Here is a 16,245-nt window from a genome sequence, read left to right on the forward strand (position 1 = left end):
ATTGAATCTGAAGCAATCTGTGAAGGCATGTTTCTGTTTCAGATTTCTTTGGAATCCAGTCTCAGAATTTGAATTATGAATTCATGAATTACGTAGATTAACTAAATTTTAGAGGCCTTGTAGCTATTGAAGGAGGCATCATAACAATTCTGAAGAGCTAGATCAGTAATACATAGTGCTGGAAACCAGAATTCAACACCTGTAATTCCTGGAATTAACTTCTGAAACCTAGTCTGGAAATTTTAAATCTATTTTTGATGAGTGTTTAAACTATTGACTACTATTGTGCTATGGTACTGAATCCTGGATTAAAAACTTGTTTTCAAGATTTAGAGGTGCACAATTCATAACAGTACTTTCTCACATTTTTGTAAATTTACAAATCTGCAAATTCAGAATAGGAATCTTTGAGTTAATGACATGACTTCTTAGATTCATACATAAAGAAATCAGAACTCATATAGATCTGGTATAGTTGAAATTAAGTAAAGAAAAGAGAAATAAGGAAGTATGGCCGGAATTCATAAGATAGCATTTTTATGTATCCATATCTTCCACTAGAATTTGTTGCTAATTTTTCCTTCCTTATCTATTCATTGAACCAATTTTCCAAATCACATTTGATTCATGTTCTTACTTTTCCTTTCTATGATTAACCTTCATAATTATGAATTCTAATGCTTTGGATAGTGGTGGAGAGTGGAAGATAAGCAAGCATATGGTAGTACAAGAAGCATAAGTAGCATGAGTGCCCTCTATTTTTGAGATGACATGTGAAATAGGATGAGGTCCACCAAAAATTAAATCTTGTGAGGTTTTTAGTGTGAAATCATTTTCAATTTAATCATGATAGATGGAAATTATTATGTTGTTAACCAAGAGTAAAGTTTGAAGTTCATGAATGCTTGAGACTCTAGAATGTGATGATCTTTGATGGTTTTCTTTTTCTATTCTCTAACCATATTTAGAAATGTGTTTAGGGGGTGTCATTAACGTAGGATTTTAGTTTTCTTAACTTGCTTGAGACAAGCAAAATAAGTGTGGGGGATTTTGATAATGTGTCAAATGGGTTTTGTATTTTGATTCAAATTGATTGGCTTTGGTGCTTATTTTATTTGAGTAATTGAGTTTGGAATTAGATTTTGTTATTCAAGATATATCTTGAGCTAATTCAATTAATTATTTTTTATCCATGATTTGTGCCTCATATATTTAAATATTGGTTGTAGGTGAAGATTTGGACTCATTGATCATACTTGGATGCATCCAAGCTAGTTAGCTTGGACAAGGATTCGGCCCGTGCCAATGCATTGTCACACTTGGTGGGTCGAACTAGTTGTTGTTGAACCCAAACCGAACCAAGCCATTGAACCGGACCAAACAGTGAACCGACCGAAGCTAACCTCAAGAATGTAGGAATGACACGATGAACAGTGGCTTGCGCTATTGTTCATTGTGTCGCTTCTTCCTCCTCCGCATGGATGCAAGCTCCATTTGCAATCCAGATCTTGGATCTCAGTTCCATCTTCATCAGTGAATCCAACCTTAATCGACAATCAGCGAACGAAGGACAGATCACATTCAGAGGGTGTTCCCCAGATCGTAATTTCCACTTCCGCAATCCGCGAAAATTGCAGATTCGAGGGTGTTCCCCAGATTTGCAGTTTCCACTTACCCATGGAGATTTGAGGGAGTTTTCCCGAAGCTTCTGCATCCAAACCATTTTCATCTTCACAAATAGCTATGGGATCGATCCGATCAATCGATTGAAACAACATAATTCATTTTCACTACTCTGTTTTTCGTGCATCAAGATCGCAAGCTTAAAGGACGTTCCCAGGAGCTTGGCACATCTTGTCAACTGGCTGGAAATGTTGATCTGATCTGATGAGAGCTTGAAGGGTGTTCCCAGCAGCTCCTTTGCAGATTTGCAAAGAGAAGGGACTGGATTCATGATTTGAGTTGTGAATGTTATCTTTACCTAGATTAGAGATTTATTCTCAAGCATTTATATTTTACTTGTTCTTATCTTCAGAAAACCTCAATCAGATTTGAATTTAGATGCAGATAATAACTGAGATTAAGATCTTTGTTCTTGATTCCTGTTGAGATTTCAATTCAACGTTTAATAGTTTAAACTGCATTAGAATTTCAAGTTGTTTGGTTTCATTAGTGATTTAGGAAATTCAGAGTTAGTTTTTATCTTCGTTAAATTATGATTATCTTTTGCAAGTTAGTTTCTCAATTGTTTACATGTAAATTCATTTGTCAATTTGAATACTAGGATTTCTTTTCCAAGTTCTGTTGTTATTAGTTTCTTAATCTGATTAAGAGTAGTTTCGGCTAGTTAGGTCAATTAAGTAGTTCTAGGTGAAGCTTAATTTGAATCAAGACTAGAGTTAGAAGATTTGTTCAATAAGATTTAATTTCTAAACTCTAAATCTGATTTCTGAATTTTGGAATTCTGCAGCAGTATATGTGAATGTTATTTGATCAATTTGAGACTAAATGGTGTTGTCTTTTCGACTCTCTTATTTATTGTTGTGTAGTTTAAAATTCTTAGAGAGGGAGTTGTGAAGTGCAAGTTGGGTAGTTTTGAATCAGACTTTAGTTTTCTTCCTCGTGTTAGGAATTTGATTTCTGTGTGAGAATAGATTTCTCTCAAATTGTTTACCTTGAGTTGAATTCAGCGGGCAAAGCTAATTGATTGATTTATTGCAATGTATTAGAGGGTATTTGATGTTTACCATCATATCTTTAATCTAGAATTTTGGTTTAAAGGCTGAATTTCCATTCTCAACAGAAAAACCTAAAAAAAGTTTAGGGAATCAAATTTGAAAACACATTTACTAGTATTCCTTGGAAAAATACGACTTGGGACTCGTTGCTACATCTCTTTACTTGAGTTTACTTTGGTTCCCTATCTTGATTAATTTAAAGCACCTTGTGGCATACGAAAAGGTGAATATCAGTTACCACCCCCTAGGGGTTTCCACCTACCTAACCGCAGCTAAGACTTTTGCCTAAGAACACTTAGGACTTTCCTGCAATCTCATTCAAACTTGTCGGACAACAAATAACCTTAACTTTGAACCCTTTGATATAATTAAAACACAAGTTCGATCGTCTGGTGCTTCCCGCACCAACAATACCTAGGACGAGATTGAGGATTTATAAAGACAAGTTACATATTTAACTCATCGTCTAGCGACGTGAAATCTTAAAGATCATAAGGTACATTGTCGCAAGGATCAACATAGAGACCTCAGATGTCAAGTTGATCTACTCAAATTTTTTGATACGTCACATACAGAGAATTTCATTGATTGGATCAACAAAGTGAAGTGGATCTTCAACTATAAGAAAGTTTTGAATAGGATGAAGGTGAAGATAATTGCCATCAGACTCAATGGTTGAGCATCTATGTGGTTGGAGCACTTACGATGCTCACAAGATAGATAAGGCAAACTAAAATCAAGGATTGGGAGAAGATGAAGAAAAAGATAAAACATCACTTTCTTCCTTTTCGGTACACTCAAATTTCATTCCAAGGACGATTAGATTTTGCCATGGAGAACAATAGCTTCAACGCTCAAGATGACCTAGAAGGATTTGAAGATGATTTAGAGGACGAATTTGACTTAGAAGCAATTGAAGAGGAATCTCGATCTCAAATAAGAGATGAGACTAAGGTGATTAGCAAGTTGGTATATGACGATTATGGAGTGGACGAAGTGCTTGATGATGATACTTTATTCATTTCATATTCATGTTCTGTCTAGCAAAGTAATTCTGAACCTTTTATCAAATTATATCAAGCAACTGGTTGTAGACCATCTAAGGAAGACCTAGAAAGCAAGATCGAAGAGATTTGAGAACCGATTTACAATTATGATAGAGTTGACGAGGTACAAGAACTATTTTCAGACTATGCTGAATTTATTCCAGAAGATCTTCCTCCTGGAGTACCCTTTTGATTGTTGTTACTAGCATTGTCATCATTCTTTGAAAATGAGATATTGTATGGGATTTGCACCCGTGATTTCAAAGATTTTTACCACTTAAATTTGTCTGGAAAGGTGAATATATGCTTGGTAATTAAAAATAATTATTTTGAGTTAGGTTGCAGAGAACAATTTTTTTTTAAAAAAATTAATGCTATGGAACATAAGAAAAACAAAGCCAAGAAAATCTCAAGATTAGACATTGTACAAATGGATACAACAAATTTCAAAATTTTAATGTATGATATCAATAAACTTGAAGGGGGAGTCGTCCCAGTTCTAGTACAACTATATTCATCATCTGGAATGATGAGAATTCCTAAAGTCCAATAGCTACTGGTAGATTTATCGATTTGGTGTCAGATGATCTTCCTCATGAGCTACCATCTAAAACTACTCTAAATTTGAGAATGAGTTTAACCTCGAGCGACTGATGCAGAAGGATTCACTCATTATTATTATTATTATTATTATTCATAATTTTTACCTTTTTGGTATTTAAAGTATTTTTTATTTCTATCTTTTTATATTTTGAGTCTGTCTAGGATTTTTAGAATTGTGAGTATGTTAATAATTTTTTTTCTTTTTTATAAATAATGAATTGTAGTATATATATTAGTATTTCTTTCCTTTATTTGAGGTCTTAGGGGTTAAGTCTATATAAATATGTGTTTAGCTATTTGAGAAATTATTCTTGATTATTAAATAATTTTTTTAAAAAAAATCGAAGGACGAAGATTTTCTCTTCTTATCTTTTTCTCAATTTCTATTTCTTGTCAACTCACATGATAATCACTATCCTACCCAGCGTCATGCTTCCTCTCTGCTAAAGAACACCACCTAATGAACTATATAGCATTTAGTGAAGCACCATCTTCATAATCAAGCACGCTCTTGATCTAAAATTTTGTCCTAATCAATGAAGCTCTTCCGATAGACACTTAGTACCTAATGCAAACAGTGATGCAAACAGAAAAGTAAATCGAGAAAGCAATTTTAATGATATAGGTAGAAGAGCAAATTAAAAAAATAATTTTAATAATACAGATAGAAGAGCATATTGAGAAAGCAATTTTAATTTTTTATTATTATTATCGAGTTTGGTATTTAAAATATTTTTGATAATTTCTATCTTTTATATTTTCATATTTGGAGTATGTTTAGATATTTTAAGATTATGAGTCTTTTTTTTTTGTAGGATTTATTTTTTTTACAAATTAAGAATTGAGGTCTATATATTAAGATTTATTTTATTTTTTTTTAAACAATTTTTTATCAATAATAATTTAACCACTCCGTTTTTTTTCTCAAAGCTTCAAGTAGTTTTTGAATATCTATTTCCTTATATTCATGTGTGAATCAATAAATTTAGAAGATTATTTCTAATATTTGTGTATAAATCAACGAATTTAATAGTCATGTCTAATAATTGTGTGTGAATCAAATGGATTCAATAGTTATTCCGCTGCATCATTACCCTAAAAAAGATCACTAATGATATTCCCACACCAATTCAGGATTAACAGTTAATGGCCATGACCAGCTGAAAAAAATGGATGCAAAAAGCATAAAATTTTATTCAACAATAGATTCAAAGGCCATAGAGAACCACACTAATGACAAAATTTACAAGTGAAAAAAAACACGAGTGCATCCCTCAAAAACGAGAGAGAAAGAAACCAGCACCAACATCCGCACCACCAGGCTAGAAGGAAAAAAATCTCAGCAGTCACCATTGTCCCATTCCTCTCAGAAATTGTTGCCGAGGACATTAGTCGTCGTAAGAATAAATCAAGATAGAAGGAAATACGGCACTGCTCTGAAATATACAATCATGTCTTCCCAGAAAAAAATACTGAACTTGGTGCTAATACTGTAGTGAAGAGAGAATCAGATCGGCAATATTGAATTTGCGCATGACGAATTCCTTACATTACCGTGCAGTTGCATTTGGACTCCAGCTTTGGGGGTTTTGCATTGTCATCTGTCTGTGGGACTTTATTATCACACAATGTGGTTATCTCAACTGACGATAGCTTATCAGCCACTTCTGGCTTTCTACGTTTAAATTTTTGTGGGCTCCGCATATGTCGAATGGATTTTTGGAAATCCTGATGACCAGGAACACTATTTGCCAGGAATGCAATTGGCTGAGGCGAAGGCTCAGTAACAGGGAATTCCTTGTCCACTGCAATAGTTGCAGCTTTGTAGGCGGTATCATGGACGATAGAACTGCAGAAGAGAATGGTATCCATGGCTTCTTCCAGTGTAAAACACCTTTGCATTTGTTTTCTCAGAGATTCAGCAGTCACAACTGGTTCTCCTGCAAGTTCCAAGAATGAAAGGTTAATGATCCAACAAATTCTTATCATGAAAAACATATGCAGAAATGTAGGCGATTATAAATAATTGTTTATGAAAGCATGTGATCAACAAGCATTTCGAAGCACACCTTGGACCTAAAGTACTCAGTTTTGTCCAAAAATGAGAATATTATCCTCTAAGAAGAAAGAAATTCAAATGATTAAAGGCCCCAATAACCGCCTAACAATTAAAACCATTCATTTGGACACCAAAAACTCAAAGCACTCATAAAATAAAAGAATCTGAATTTTACTTTTCAACTATAGGCTGGCTTCTTGACTTACTATCACAATGATCATGTGCCTCAAGTCACAGCTTACATGAGTAGTCAGATAAAATAAATGAAAGCGAGAAAAATAAGAATAATAATAATGTCTTAACAAATCCATATCTGTTAGCAAATTGCAGTTATCAAGCATGGAGTGGGAGAATGTCCAACAATAGACCAAAAAAATTTACAAGGAGAATACACTATCAATAGAAACCACATAAAGAGAAGATAAAAGTCACCATCATTAAATGTCAAATAATAGATTAATAGGTTTGCAACATACCAACTGTTTGGTCCTGAGATTCCAATTCAGAGAGCAACACATCCTTGTCCACTGTTTTTGAAATGCAATCTTCTTGGAAACCCTCCATACAACTTGTAACTACAGCAGGGGTACAATCAACTTGTGCATCCAGGCAGTTTACCATTTCACTTTGCTGATCTAAGATTATAAGAGGCGAGCTAGTTGTTGCAATGCCTTCAATTAAAGATGATTCTTGTTTAGCAAGCCTCTCAATCTCTTCATTGCTCCTGTCGCTGTTATAAAAACAAACTTCATCCAAGTTTGCACAAGCAACAGGGCTTCTTCTACCTGGATTGCTTGCTATATGAGTATCCTGTTGAAGACTATTTTCTTCGCCCAATTTTAGTAATATGCCACTCGATGCCAAAGATGAACTAGTGTAGGATGATACATCTGTGCCAATAGCATATTGCTTTAAAATACTTAAATCCGACTTCCCACAAAGACTGTCAAGCTTTTGAACATCGGAAATTTTATTTTCCACTTCATTTTCAAGATCTAATGTAACGAAGGAAGAAACTTTTTCTATTTGAATTCGAGGATAAACTGGTTTATCAATGACAGTAAATTTTTCTGAATCAGAATGGACGCTGATTTGGCATGCACAGCTCGCATTGTCAATATCATCCTTCTGGTAGCTTAACTGGTGCAGAAGGTTCCTGTATGTTTGTCCAGATGGCCCCAGATCAATAGAGGAAGAAGCAGAAGAACTGTCCCTCCCAAGGCTGCGCTTCATGGCATTGAAATCAGTTCCTCCATAGAAAGGCTCCGGAAAAAGAATGTTTGTGGCAGAAACACTCTTTCCTCGCACAAGAGGCCATTTTATGCTGCTTGACCTGTTCACTAGGAGCACTGCAATGCCTACGCCCTCAGGGTTGTCGACCTTGTCACTTAGATGATGGGGAGTTGATTGTGATCGAGTATATTCACATTTACTACAGGATTCTGGATCATCCAATTCATTCGAATTTAATACTTTATGTTTAGAAGGATTCTCCACACATTTGTCAGTTCTCAAGTATGATCCACTGTCAGCAGAGAAATCAGCTTCTACTTTTTCACTAAACCGGCCTTGCTGGTTGGGCATTAAATGATCTTTACTCTCATGTAGTAAAGACAATGTCATTTCCCTTTGTGTCCCATGACCCAGTTTGTCATCAGACTCGTCCTGGGTTGTAACTTGCGTAGTTCCAGAACCTTTCAAGGCCATCAACCCATATATTGCATCACATTCTTGGCACGTATCCAAAATCATATCCTTGACTATGAAGTTTTTTCCACAGTTCAAGCAAATACTTAAGTTTTCAACAGAAACAATTTCCTGGGTTGGAACATTATTCCTTGGTTCCTTGGAATTTGCCAAACAATACGGTACTGAACATTCTTGACAGACATTCTTGTCCATTTCCAAGGCATCAAAATATTTTCCACACATTGAGCATCTAGTCATATTTTCAGAAGCATAATTCCCTGAAACCTCAACAACAAATGAAGAACCTTGGGAAGCTACAGTATCTACTGCGACACCGCCACTGATTGCTGATTTGTCCAACTTGGTTTCAACTTCGTTGAACATACTCATGTCAATGATTTCAATACTATTTCCACATTTCACAACAGAAGTGTCATGGCAAGTAGCTTCACCAATCTCACCTAATTTATCTACTACATCCTCTTGCAACCTGGTGGCCTTGGTCCTATCGCACTCGCCAGCTAGATCACTTCGATCATGATCACTATCCTGTAAATCAATAGCCACACTAGTACCAAGTTCAGAGCTTGCATTGCTTCTGGTTGTAAGTGAAGAATTCCTGGAGAACATATGCCGATGTACACTGCTCGGCTTTCCAGAGTAAAATGTGGTGGCAGGAACACTTGACAACAATGGCCTGAACATATTTTGTGGTGCTTTATGGTGATCCTACAGAGGTTTAGTGTGAATAGAAACTTCTATGAGTTCAAAGATGAGCACAACTCTAGACTGTTCAGTAAATAGAAAAAAAAATCAGAGAAATGAACATAGCATAAGTAGAATAATCGCTAAGATTTCTAACAAGTCACAAGTCTCAACAATATAGGATCATCTATATGGATCTTATTCCAACAGTAATCGCTATGTTAGGGAAAATATTTGGCTAGTAATATTCAGATTAACTTTAAGGTCAACTAAAGGAATTTCATCCCTACACTGAACTCTATGCTAGAGCATATATATACACTAGAAATATTCAAATTTATTTTAAGTTAAAATTAAGTTAAGCAGATTTTTCTTGATTCTCTCTCTATCCTTGCTATAGTCAATTCAATTTGTCTGACTATAAAATATATTGGTCCTTTCAAACATGTTCATCCCAACTTATGCCATCTTAATTCATTTTCTGTCATTTATTGTATATTAAAGCTACGCCTAGTTGCTCAAAGGCACTTTATTATCATTTTTTAAGCCTGACTCTTTTTTAGGGGGAAGACCAAGTGGGATTGGCTGAATTTGAAATTTTACTCTTTACTCATTTTGACCAAATGTAAAAAAATGATATTGACATTTTCAGAAAGTTTTCCTTTTAAACTAAGGGGCATATGTTGATTGCATAAGACTACATAAGTTTCTCTACATTTCAACCATCCACCTTCTATACTGAGCTATCAAATCAAATAACAGACAGTATTTAGTCAGACTTCTTTATCCATAGTATGTTAACTAGGTAAAGCTACAATAGTTTACTATGATTACATGCTACGATAGGCAATTTGCTTAGCTTTTTAAAGTACATCAAATGAAGTTTAAAATTTATTTTTCAGTCGGCATGCCATAAATTTTAACATTATGCCTGTCATTCAAAACTGAAATTCTGTCCACACAAACAAAAGATAGAGATATAGTATGTAGACTGATATCATACAGTTGGTATGGCATTCCTTCTATCTCAGCCTGTATCAATTGAAACAAAGAAAATACTGTTAAAAATGGCAACTGAAGGAAATGCATTAAGGCAAAGTTTAAAATTCTTTATGTTTTCCAGTCAACATCGATGGAACATGAGGAGACATGAGGAGATAGAGATACTGTTATTGAAGATTGATTATCATTAAGCAAGCATTTTCATATTCCAACTAATATAGGCGTACTCCACATTACAAAGATTAATAAAGGTGCAACATGATTCCCTATTTCTAACCCACATTATGCACGCTGTGAGGCTTCAGAATTTAAACACTTTCCTAAATATAGTAACAATGGGTATGTATAAAAGAGTCTATCCAAAACCAAAAGACAAATCCATAATAAGATATGAAAAATTAATAATGCGCAATTTGTTGTGCGCCACATAATTTGTAGCTATAAAAATAAAAAAAAAACATATAATTAATTGATAGCTAGCAGCTCAACATGAATTATCTATATTTTTGTTGTTAAAAGATAAGAATAAGAATAATTAAATCACATGTCTAGTCTAACATAAGGCATACTATTATTCTTCACATCTCCCTTCTTTTCTAGTATTAGATTTATCAATTCAATCAACATTAATGGCTTATGTGTAGGCTCATCAGAAAAAATAGATCAATTTTTACAAGACAATCAGAACACCATAGATACCAAAAACAGGATAATTTTACCATAGAAGCAGCAGTTTTACAATAAATCATGCAAAAAAATCATTTTAACAAAAATCTAGGGTGAAGGATTAAAATACATTCAAGAATATATGTGCAAATAAAAGAGCAGTCATAACGGATAAACATATGACATTTTACCATTTGTCTAATAGCCAAATCAGAGGATTTCTTTGGTGCAGAACTTGAAGAGGGGGACCTTGAAGGTTTCTTGGAGAATCCAATAGCTCTAGTGTGTGCAAAATCTTTTTCTTTCGTGGCAAATACATTAGAAGAAACTCCTATCAAAGAATGTGATTCAGCATCATCTTCATTGGAAGATGTCGCAGATTGCTTGCTAATAGAACTAAATTGGTCTCCGCTATTGAATGATGAGGTTACACTTTTAGAAGTTGGTGATATCGAGTGCCTTCGATAATTTGATGTAGACCACCTTCTATTTCTAGATATTGGAGACAAACCATGCAAGCGTGTTGCTGACAGATCTGTCAGAGAAGTTCGGAGGTTATGTGGTGCATCTGTGGTGAGACCAGGAAGGTCTGTTTGCCATCTTTGCAATTTTGGTGAAACAGAATTTCCTCGATTAACAGTTACAGGAGATGTCCACCTTTTACCCGTGAATGAATCCATGCTTATCCTCCGTGATGTTGGAGTCAAAGACCTTTGAGCAGGTAGTGAAGATCTTGTTGGAGGTGTAGAAGATCTCCACGAGGATGTTGCAGGTTGTCGAACTGGAGATGGGCTTGAGCAAGTAACTGAAGTAGGCCTGTTTCTCATATTAGAGATACTATAGCTAGATCGAGGAGATGAACTTAATCGATGCGGACTCTCACTGCTTCTATTTGGCCTTGGAGTCTTTTCAGACTGTTACAAGAAGAGAAATTAAAAATCCAAGCAAAATAGGAAGACTATAATAAAAAAACTAGGGTCATACATAATATGTTGTCACAAAAGGAAATTATACCATGGTTGTTTTGGAAATTGAGATAGATTGACTTCTTGTCCTGCCTCTAGACGAATTCATAGGTTGTGACACATCCACATCATCATCCAGTGAAGGAAAAAGAGGAGTTTCAGGAGGAGTCAAAAGCCTGCATTGAGAGCAATTAACCAGTAACACTACACAGATAAACTGCAAAGAGAATGTAGTAGAGCCATTTATCTCATCGCTGAGATCAGGTTTAGACTAAATCAAACGGCAACAAGCTCAATTCATAAAGGCTAAAAAGCCAACAATTATTTCAGATTACACATGTCACACTCAGGACAAACATGGCAATAGTCCATTCCACGTTCAAAACACTTAAGGGCTCTTTGTAACATAAATTGGAGAGGTTCGAAAATTGTCGTAATGCCAATAAACAATCCTGCTTATAAGAGGCGCTTACCAATCATAGTCATTTTTGTCACCATCTGCATTGAGTAGATCATTGCTCTCTGTTTGTGTTGGTATGGTTGTCCCAAGATTGATATTCGAAAAATATCTCAATTTTGCTGATCATATGCAAAAGAAGCAGCTAACAAATCAGCATGAGAAAACAAACTACAATGCTAAAGAAACAATTATACAATCAAGAAATCAAAGGCTGAGTAAGGACATACATATTGATTCATCAAAATCATCAGAGGAGTGTAGTAAGGAATTGTCTCTTTCACAGTTCTGCACCTCATTAAACAGGAGTAGATCATCATCCTTGGCCTTGAGAGGATATCTAGCCTCCAAACTGTGACCACCCCTCTTATGGGCACTTTCCACTTTAAGCTCCCTTGCAGGGGAGCGCCTCGGTGATGGTGAAGAAGGCATCTTTCAGTCTTCTAGCCCCCTTTTTGCAGAGAAAATTAATATTCATTAATAGATGCCGAAACAAGTCAATGGCATAGAACCTCCCATCCAGAATGAGTTAGTCACCAGCATTTCAACAGCCTGCAGATCAAACTTGCAGTTAATAACGTTTGAAAACAGCACTAAAGAAACAAACTATGTTTTGATGCAAAGGGCCAATTCTAAAACTCCAAATGTTCGGCGGTTTTATTATTGTGGACTGTTTAATGCATAGCGCCAGCCCATAATAAACACATGCTGTGTTCGTTTGATAAGCAAGCAACAGAACAATGGTTAAGAAGAAAGGCAGAGATGAATTTTTTTTTTTTTTTTCTGTCGGCAAACCCTTTGCCAAATCATGCGCGGAACTGACCTTCTACGTCAAAATTCAAGCTTCCGTCGGAATTTTGCCAACGCCCGGACAAAACAAGCCAAAGCATTATGGAAAAAACCAAGAAACCAAGTTACCTTTTCTAAACGCATCAAATCCAGCGAGTTAATCATTCCTTCCCCTCCTCTGGCAGCTACCTACTTAGGGCTTCTGCACCAACCACGAGGCTACGCGACCAAGCCAGCCAGTTTCCCCGACGCCGCATTGAGCGACTGAAGCCGGGATCCGGAGGTGGATCCGTGGAAAAGCACAGCACCCAACCTTCTAACAATTCGAAAGGTTGAGAAGCCGAGCGAGCCGACAATTGCAAAGATTTGGACTGGACTGAAAAGCGAAGAGGATTGGAGGAGCGGAAAAGAATCGAGGGAGCACGCCGATCTCGTTAGGGTTTGTTTTTCTTCTTCGATCTTTCTTTTTCAGATTTTTATTTCTTTCCTCCACTGTTTTTCTCCCTCTAAACCACGCTCTCTCTCTCCTCGTCCGCAGTTAATCTTTCGACCATTACCGCGCTTCTTTCTCCCTCTAAATAAATGGTACCAAAATTACTTAACAGCCACTGCAGTGACAGTTAGCTTGTTTCATAAAAAAAAAAACAATTAGATTTCGGCAACACAATTCATCATATATAATTACTTAATTAGCTTTTAATATATTGTTCATTTTCTTATCTTCACCTCCCTTTATAATGGATTAGGGATAAAGAATTCAAAATTCAGCTGCAGAGCATATTATTAAAAAAAATTTTGAACTTATTATACTGAGCCGCTTCATATAAGCGTAAGTATTATGACATGAATAATAGATAAATAGGATTAAATTTTAATTGTAATAGTTACGAAATTATAACTGTTACAACATTAATATTTTTGAACATCATAAGTGTTGTAGCAACCCTGAAATTGTAATATTACAACGTAAGTAGCAGCTACAAAATTCATGATTTAGATGAGAGATAATAATGGAAACCCTTCAAAACAAGGGCTCCAAGTTGATGCTGAAACAGAGGTCGAGGAGTGACCTAAAAACAAGCATTTCGTGGGAAGCAACCCAAGTCTTCTTTTATTTCAATTTTGATTTTTCTTTGTTATTTCTAATTTTGACTTATTTCAAGATCGGAAGCATCCACGAGTTGGTCATGGCAACCGCCACGAGCATGGAAAGAAAATCAATAAAGAACATGAGTCGTGCTTACATGCTTAGATTTGAACGTGAACAAATCGTGTCACCGGACACGACCGTGTCCACCGTATCAGAGGAGAACATGGTATAAGCATGTGTCCCCAATACGCTCATGCCCAACCATGGCCTCGTAAAAAAATGATTAGATAATTATATGATGCGATGTTTAAGGTGGCCCCCTTTGAGAGGGGTTAAAGTCTAGGAGGTCGGTTGGCATGAAAGTCAAAGTCAAAAAGTAGTTAACATCATTTAGAATAAGAGAAAGTCCGATCGGACCTCCATGTCAGATAGATCGTGAGTGTTATACCAAGGGTGTACCGGATCAGGCCCTCCGGTGGGCTGACCTCAAAATCTAATTTTGCAACCAACGATGAAGTATAAAGTCAAGCATCAATTATCCCGACTAAGTACTCCAGCTGATCGGGCATATGAGACACTTGGTTACGTACAATTCAAGCAAAGAAGCTGAGTGAAAGTCGAGTCATCGATCGCACTCATAAACATTGACCGGGTATTCCTCGAGAGTCATAGTCGATCAAACTATATTAGTAATTCAATCAGTTGGTCAAAGTAATCTATGGTGGGCCCCGTAGCCCAACAAACTATTAGCTTTTTTTGGCCTTTGTGCCACAAGACAAAGGATATTTTACAGGCAAATCACACTTAATTAAGAATCTTTTAGCCTGTCCAATCACAGAGATTTGTAGACTCATTTTAAGAAAGGTGTTAGGGTCACTTTATGACCTGCCCTTTCTTGGAAGTGCTTTGTAATTCGTATATAGTTACAATAGTGACATTATAAAAGAGGGTCTTCATCTACAGGAGAAGACATGTGATGCTACATATTTCTCTATGTTCATTACTACAGTTTTTTTTCACTATTCTTCTACAAAAATCGATCATTAACTTGAGCATCAGAGGGTCAATGCCAGAGACTCCTCCCCTGGGCAAACACTAACATTTTTTGTGACATGTAGGATTAGCAAGAAGTCTCTATCCAGTCAACATTAGAGTAGAGTGCTCGGCTAGACATCTTCATAATTTTCAGACATGATCAATATATATAAGTTAACTATGTGGGTGTGAGGATAAAAATTAAAAAATAAGACATCCATTTGAGTATTCAATAAAAAAAATGGAGCATCCATAGAGCAATGATTAGACCTTCAATGGATAATCAAAAATCTAACGTTAGAATCTCAACTACCATACATTAAGATTTTTCCTTTCTAAATATATCTAGCGCCTTTTATATTTTGCACCGGATAAAATTTGACAGATTTTTTTTTTAAAAAACTTTTTTTTGCTTTATTTATAATTTAATTTTTAAAATATCTTCTTACACTTTACCGTTAATTTATTTTATTCAAAGCTCTTCAAAGTAATATTATTTTATATAAAATAACTCTAAATATATAATTAGGCATCCAAAGCATATAATTAATAAATAATTAAATAATGACTAATGATCCTATACTCTCAAAGAGCGAGCCATCGATGAGTTGGAAGCTGTGTTGATGGAAGTAGCATGGAGCGAAGGCTCATAGAAGAGAATAACGGCCACCTAAAGAAACATAGGGAGGGAAGAAGAGAATTCGAATGTTGCTAGGGTTGCCCTGGCTTTGCAACTCCGATCCAATATGTTTTAGTGGGAAGATGGAGAGAAAAATCCAAGGGAGATGAACAAATAATATATTTTCGAGATTATGGTATACCTCTCTCAATATTTACAAATTCCTTTTTATAATGATATCACTAAATCTCTATCTTTCTTGTGTGTTAATGATGAATTAATTATGAATGGGAAATGTATTATACTACATTAAGAGGAGTGTTTCATCGTATCTACAAGTATCATGGAAATGAAGATATGGGGGTGATGCCCCACGTACGTGGCACATCTTTATAACGGGTTGGCCCATAAAGCCCTTGAGTCTTGGAGCTTTTGAGCTGGGGGTTTATCCTACCATGCCCAAGAAAAAACAAAAGTGTCGGATGATAAAGTATGATGAGTATATCTCCGATCAACCTAATTATCCTAAAGCAACATGAAGCACGACCGAGAATAGGAGGAGCACATCCAAATAGCTTATGAAATCCGACCGAGGTAGTCAGTGAAGAGCGTTCAACCAATGTTTTAGGGAACCCGACCGCACTCGGTCGGCTGGTGGGATCCGACCAATGGTCAACCGAATCTTTACTTCACTTTCTTGACTTTGACACCTACTTTCATCGCCCTTGGAGATTTTCTTAACTTTGACACCTACTTCCATCACCTTGGGGACACATGGAGGC

General features: G+C 35.8%; 1 protein-coding gene across 1 annotated transcript; it reads right to left on the reverse strand.

The window, feature by feature from the left end:
* Positions 1-5,548: 5,548 nt before the first annotated feature.
* Positions 5,549-13,259, reverse strand: LOC122041259. The gene is made up of 7 exons (XM_042600893.1): positions 12,849-13,259; positions 12,161-12,482; positions 11,947-12,052; positions 11,523-11,649; positions 10,700-11,422; positions 6,923-8,864; positions 5,549-6,327 (listed from the first exon to the last, which is right to left on the reverse strand). The coding sequence occupies exons 2-7, from the start codon at positions 12,360-12,362 to the stop codon at positions 5,933-5,935; spliced, it is 3,495 nt and encodes a 1,164-aa protein (XP_042456827.1). The 5' UTR covers positions 12,363-12,482; positions 12,849-13,259; the 3' UTR covers positions 5,549-5,932.
* Between the last annotated feature and the right edge of the window lie 2,986 nt (positions 13,260-16,245).

Source organism: Zingiber officinale, chromosome 2A (genome assembly GCF_018446385.1).
Source record: "Zingiber officinale cultivar Zhangliang chromosome 2A, Zo_v1.1, whole genome shotgun sequence".
NCBI lineage: Eukaryota > Viridiplantae > Streptophyta > Magnoliopsida > Zingiberales > Zingiberaceae > Zingiber > Zingiber officinale.

What these genes read in the sequence shown, in the direction of transcription:
- LOC122041259 (XM_042600893.1), bottom strand. Translation starts at nt 12,362, where the DNA reads ATGCCTTCTTCACCATCACCGAGGCGCTCCCCTGCAAGGGAGCTTAAA. An exon ending in TGATTTTGATGAATCAATAT is followed by an intron (nt 12,053 to 12,160) that starts GTATGTCCTTAC and finishes GCATATGATCAG; the next exon opens with CAAAATTGAGATATTTTTCG. An exon ending in ATTTGGCTATTAGACAAATG is followed by an intron (nt 8,865 to 10,699) that starts GTAAAATGTCAT and finishes AAACCTCTGTAG; the next exon opens with GATCACCATAAAGCACCACA.